The sequence below is a fragment of the Phaethon lepturus genome, unplaced genomic scaffold (assembly GCF_000687285.1).
Source record: "Phaethon lepturus isolate BGI_N335 unplaced genomic scaffold, ASM68728v1 scaffold16316, whole genome shotgun sequence".
Classification (NCBI taxonomy): Eukaryota; Metazoa; Chordata; class Aves; order Phaethontiformes; family Phaethontidae; genus Phaethon; species Phaethon lepturus.
This window is the reverse complement of record NW_010545727.1, coordinates 1-6,378: the sequence shown is the minus strand read 5'-3', so window position 1 is coordinate 6,378 and position 6,378 is coordinate 1. Positions and strand designations below refer to the sequence as shown.

Here is a 6,378-nt window from a genome sequence, read left to right as displayed (position 1 = left end):
CTAACAAAATGCTTCATGATGTGAGAGACCATTCATGACATGAATCTAGTCCTTGTCTTAAAAATACATATGATAGTACAAAAACTTGTGAGTAGCTCTGTCCTTGCAAATGTCAAGTTTCACTGGGAATACTGACAGGTACTGCAGTTTTAAGAAGGAAGTATGGCAAATTAACCTGTCAAATCAAGTTTTAAAATCTGTACTTGTAAAATGTTCCACAGAAATGCTATAAAAGTAAAACTGTACTAAAAATACGATGGAGAAGGCAGAGGTTGATGCAGTCTATATTCACCAACACCTGTTTTTACAGGGAAACTTAAGAAGGAAAAGTGTTAATACATAACAGTCTGGCTTAATAGATCTTTTATTAGATACACAAGTGAGCCCACTGGTGAGTAATGCAAGATGGCCACAACTACCATGTGAAACCCAGGCTTAAGAAAATTTAAAATTCTGTACCAATTTATTCAGAATATGCAAGAAAAACCAATTTGTATTAAACATCTGTATCATCAGTATTAAAAAAAAAATACACCAATGTTTAAAATGAGTAAAGGTATCATTTGCCAAATTCCATTGCACATCAGTTTATTTCCCAATTTCAAAAGGGAGCAGCAAGTAGTTAATTATATAAATGCAAACATATATGCATCTGAGGCTAATATAGCCATTTAAAGTTGTAGCAACAATATATGAAAGAGCATAATATTTTTTTTTAAACAAAAATATTTATAATCAGTTTCACAAGTAAGGAATCAAGCTGTTACCTGTTTAACCAGTTCGATACTTTCGGTGCAGCAAGAGAACTGTTAACATTTCAGAAAGTTTACATAGGAAACACATCTGCTCAGCATTCGTAACTTCCACAGCACAATGGTTTTGGTACTCAACTGACCGGCTTGTCGAATACTAACCACCAAGCTGGCTGGCTTCCAGAGGAAGCAAAACAAAGACTGTCAGCTAATGTCAATTAAATGCCATTTTGATCTGTAAAGGACTGGAAGTTTTAACTGAAAAATCATAAAGGCTTTTATGACACGGCCAGGAACAGTCTTCACCAGTATTGCTACCAATACTCCTCACAACTTTTACTTACTAGTGTCAGCATATGGGGGTCAGTTACTCATGCATGTAATAGCTTTATCCTAAAAACTAGTGAACTTTCAACGTAGAGTTTCTGCAAATCATCAGAAAAAATGGGTGGAGAGTCTAGCCGGGATCCTGAACCAAAAGACATGTAAGACAGATGTTCATTAGCTTCCATTTGACCACTTCAACTTTTAACAGTATAGCTAACTTATAAATCCTTTTTGTAAACAAGCTCCTTGAAAGGAATTTATTTTTGTTTTTTTTTTTTTTTAAATTGAGCTATTAAGTGTAGGGCGTCTCCTCATCTACCAAGTATCTTCTGCTTAATTTCCTAGCACCTTCATTGCCCTTCTGGATTTTCTCTTTCCATGCTACAATCCACCCATTAAATCTAAATGGATGCTTTGCTATGGATTTGATGCCTATGCCTCTCCCATCTTTGGCAAAAGCCCATATTTGAGATTCTCACCCTCATCTATCTTTTTGAAAAGGCCACAGGTGAGAAAGACCACCTGAGAGTGTAATAGTGGCTTACACAAAATATTTACTATTCTAAAAATATCTGCCACTTAATTACACTGCAGTACACAGAAAAATTCTTGTCAATTATAGGTGGTTAACGAAGTATGGCCAAAAACATTTAGGAAAACCAACACACAGGGGTTTTAGAACAAAGATAGATTAGCAAGATTAAAGAAGTCTTAATTTTAAAAACTGCCTTGAAAACATGCAGTTCAGCAAGTATCCACCTCCTCTGACATTACCAAGACTCTGCAGCAAGAGCGTTGGCACAAACATCCACCTACTAAAACACAAGCATTCGATTCTTTGGAACACAAGTAGCAGCTAGCTTCCTAGTCAGTGCTGATGTGCAGCTCCACAAAACGTGTTGTTCAGCATGCTGACAGTAGTTTAAATTCCAGTTCAAAACGGGCACACAGGGAAGTAACCACAGCTAAGCAAACCCTGAGCAAAGTAGTTTTCAAGCAGTGTTTTCAGCCCTGGTTTATCTTTTTGAGACAGCTTTGTGAAAGGTTTTATGCAAGACAAGAATCAAGGTGTTCATTTATTTTAGACTCCAAAACCTCAGTCTGGCAAACAGGACAACTGACTTTCTTATCCTGCCTTATGGCAGTGCTGGAACTTGCGGAGGACACTGTAGATTCAGCTTTGGTTTTCATAGGTGTATTTATACTTAAAGTGACATCAGTACTCCCTTTCTTAATGAAATAGTTTTCAAAGGCAGTTTTGTCTTGCATTTTTGGCCATTGCTGCAGTGTATGAGTAGACTCAGGGCTTTTTTTCTCAGATGCAACCTGAGCTGCTGTTGTCTGCTCAAAACAAATTTGTTTCGGTGGCCTGTTATGAAGCGGCATAACCCTCTTGCCATTTGCAGAACCTTGGTTTGATTTTTCTTCCATAATACGAGCAATTTTAACAGGTGATCCACTAACATTCTTGTAAGCTTTTGTATTAGCAACAGAAGGTTTAGGAAACTCACGCTTTGAAGCTAAGTTGATTTTCTCACTGGCATCATCGGTATAAAGTGGAAAGAAGATGCCACTACGGGGTGATTTTTCAAATTTGATCTCATTTTTCGGGATTGGTATTGTCTTTACTGCTGAACGATGCTGTGAACCAGATGTTTCACTGTTTCTAACCCTGCTGCTGGAATTCATGCTTTTTTCCAAGAGTCCACCGTCTCCTCCTCCAAGTCGATATCCCTTTCCACTAAAAGGCATCAGATCTTGCGTATCATGCGTTTGTGTCTTGCCTGCAAAATAAGAAGAGAAGAAAGTAAGAAAAGTTAGTAATTTTTTCATATACAAATCATGGGCTTAGTATTTTATGTGCTTGGGCCGAAAAATCTGCTGCTTGAAAAAAGTGTAGCAAACAACCTTTTGCAAACAATTAAGTTGAGAAGGAACCTAGAAATGCACAACTAAAATAGGCCATGTTCTTTGCTACGTAACAGTAATATCTAAACAAAGCTCATGTAGTGGTTGATCTGTATTTGTTCAAGGAACTGTTTGGAGAAAAACAGTTTGGAAAAGAAAAAAATAATTATTTTAAATACCTTTGTTAGTTGACTCAGAATTTGGAAATTCTGCTGTCTGAGTTTTCTCCTTGGATTTCTTAGAGAAGTTCTCTGGCTCCTTCACTTTTGTGAATGTACCTCCACACGTCTCTTGATGCTCAACCCACCAAAAGTCTCGTGCAGAGGGTGCTCTATTCATCGAACGTTTCACATATCCAAAGTAAGGTTTTCTATTTTGACAGGGCCCATTGCATCGCCACCAGTGCTGGCGGTACAAATCCACCTCATCATGAAAAGTATGATAGATCTAGGTTTAAAAAAAAAAAAAAAAAAAGCAGTCATTCAGAAAGTTTCTAATTTTATATCACCAGCTCTACAATATTTAAAAAAACCCCACCCATATTACCATTTTATTTCTTCCATTACTACTGTGATTTTTACATTACCACTTAACAGGGCTGAACGTGGGTAAAATTTGATCAACATTTAGATACCATTAAAACAAAGCTTTAAAAAAAAAAAAAAAAAAGACAGGATATGGAGGAATACATCCTGGCTATCCTGTTTGAATTGCAACAAAATCACTTTGAAAATCTCTCTACAATTTCACCCTAAGTGACATACTGCTTAGAATGCATTGTAAACAATACCAGTATTATATTCTCCCTCCAGCTATTATCCTAGTTGATCTTATCAGACACATGATTTTTAAATATCATCAATCCATTAGCCTTCACTGATACACATTTTAACTAAAACAGATTGCTTTTCCCCAAATATTATTCTGAACATGGAGCCATTCTGTCCCTGGTATCATTAAGTTGTTTCAAGTTTAAAACAGAAGTTTAAAGAAAAGTACTTACAGAAAGTATACTTGAAAATTGTATGACGAGCAACTCGCCACATCTTCCTCAACCTGTTCCCACCATCATCCCCAACAAAATAACTATGGAACTGGCACACACTTGGATGCAAATTTGTATCGGTGCAAATTGCAGAGTGTCTAACAAGAACAAGTATATTACTCATACCACACCAGGCATACTGAAAAACCAAATCAGGAAAAAATCCTCTATTAAGTTAGGTTAAGTGGATTATGCTTACTGTTACATTGGCTCCAGTCAAGCGATTAATGCGACGCATGTGTTTGCAGAACTCTGGTCCATGAGATTCACGATCTTTGTCATTATTAGTAACAAAAAGCAGGGCATGGATCATTTCATGCAACAGTGTCTGAAAGGATGCAAGTGATTAGCTATTTACTGAAAAGCATTACACATATTTTCAAAATTAAGCTGAAAGTATTTTACTCCTTTATATTTATCTTGGTACTGATCTTATTTTCATGCATTCACATGTTCAGTCTGGATCATAAAAATATAATGCTTGTTCTACCTGTCAAATCAAACTACCTCTATTCCCATACCACCAAAACATGCTGGAGAATATTACTACAGTAAGAGTAGTAATATTTCTAAACAGGAGAAATAATCCTCAAATTTAAGTCAGATCTTTAAAGAGATCATCCCCTCTACAACCAGAGACACACTTGTGAGAAGGTTGAAACTCTACCCCACTTCTGTTCATTAAGCAAATATGAATGTTGAACAAAGTCAAACAAGCAGCCCTGACAGAAGCACAAGAAACAACACAAAGTTATGTTTACACTCATATCCTATATCCTTATTTTCTGCTCTTGGCCTTTTGACCTAAAAGATGAAACTACAATCACTTTCTGATTATGCTTTCTGAACATGTTTATTCTTAATATTAGAGGATAATTTAGGAGGAAAAAAAAAAAGTTTTTTTTTTTCCTTTATAGAGTCAGTAAAATCAACAAGTGACTTCAGACTCTTACTCAGAGTTGCTCATTTAGAAATATAAAACTGAAAGATTACTGTGACGTTACCCACAAAAGCAACACAAACATAGCAATAAAGCCACCATTATTTTACACTCTACAAGTCACTATATATAAGAATTCCACTATGAAATATAAAATGCGTGTATGGGGGGAAAGCACAATACATCTTATGTGCAGATTCACAAGCCATCTTCAAATACCTCAACAAGATCCTTCCTTGGTCTTAACTTTAGGAGCGGCTCACTTAGACGAATCGAACACATTCCACCTTTTCCTTCATATCTGCACACTCCAGCACAGCTGAAAGAGACACAGAAATAAAATATGAAAAGCTACTTGTTTCTGTAGTGCACGAAGAACATTGAGAACTGGGAGTTAAAATGCCGGCCTCTTCCAACACAGGCTAGGTAACTCAGAACATGAAGAAACACTTTTAATGGTTACTTGAAAAACTCTTATTAGATTTCTTGTAATCACTTAATTCAAAGCTAGCAATTAAAAAAAGAAAAAAATCACAATGGACTGTTCCAAGCTAACCTGTTTAGGAGGCAAAGGACTGTTTTCGTTAGAACCCCTGATGGAGGAAAATACATAAATCAGAGGCTGGAGATTCACAGCAGCCAACGCTGACTTAACTGCTGGTTGCTGCAACTTCACCCCTCACCCTGCTCCAGCTTTTGACTCTTACTGAACCTTTACATATCATCACTTATGCATAGTAATCCAGCAGAAAACACTTCTTTTGTTGTTTGTTTGTTACTGAGTTGTCTTCTACCAGGTTCAACACCCAAATATTTTCAAGCATCTAAAGAGTACTGCAACCAGCAAAGGACAAGAGGGGGCAGGATTCCAGCGGCCAGCAACTGCATCAGCTGATTGCTGCAGAACTGCAGCCTGCACTTCAAAGCTCTTTTTTAGTGTCAGATTTCTTGTATATTCCCCTTCCTAGTTTAAGTCTTGTTAATGTACTATTATCATTCTGTATCACCTTCTGCCATGCTGTAAATCCATCATAAAAACGGAGAACAAGAAAAATGACAGCAATACAGGTATATTCCTTTAAGTGTCGACATACACACTTTAAGACCAAGATCAATTTAACATCTCTCCAGTTTTTCCTGCACCATGGGAAAAGCCATCTATAGCTGGCAAAGGTGACAAGTGAAGGACAAAACAAGACAGTGACCAACCCACATCCTGGAGTATGAGCTATGTTAGACAAGCAGGACATTCAGACACCTGGAAGAGCAGCTGTGGCACTAGTACACGGTGCCTACGAAGCCTCAGCTGGGAGCAGCACACTGACAAGTGACAGCTTTTCCTCCCCCTCCCCAATCCCCGTAACTACATGACGAAATGAGCCGTAGCGTATTTGATGGGTCAGAGG

General features: G+C 37.3%; 1 protein-coding gene across 1 annotated transcript; it reads right to left on the bottom strand.

The window, feature by feature from the left end:
- Positions 1 to 2,126: 2,126 nt before the first annotated feature.
- On the bottom strand, positions 2,127 to 5,291 carry SPRTN (SprT-like N-terminal domain; the record flags this gene model as incomplete). Its single annotated transcript, XM_010289051.1, has 4 exons — positions 2,127 to 2,863; positions 3,167 to 3,434; positions 4,232 to 4,360; positions 5,192 to 5,291. Coding segments are annotated over 4 exons (1,234 nt in total), but the record flags the coding sequence as incomplete, so codon positions are not given.
- Between the last annotated feature and the right edge of the window lie 1,087 nt (positions 5,292 to 6,378).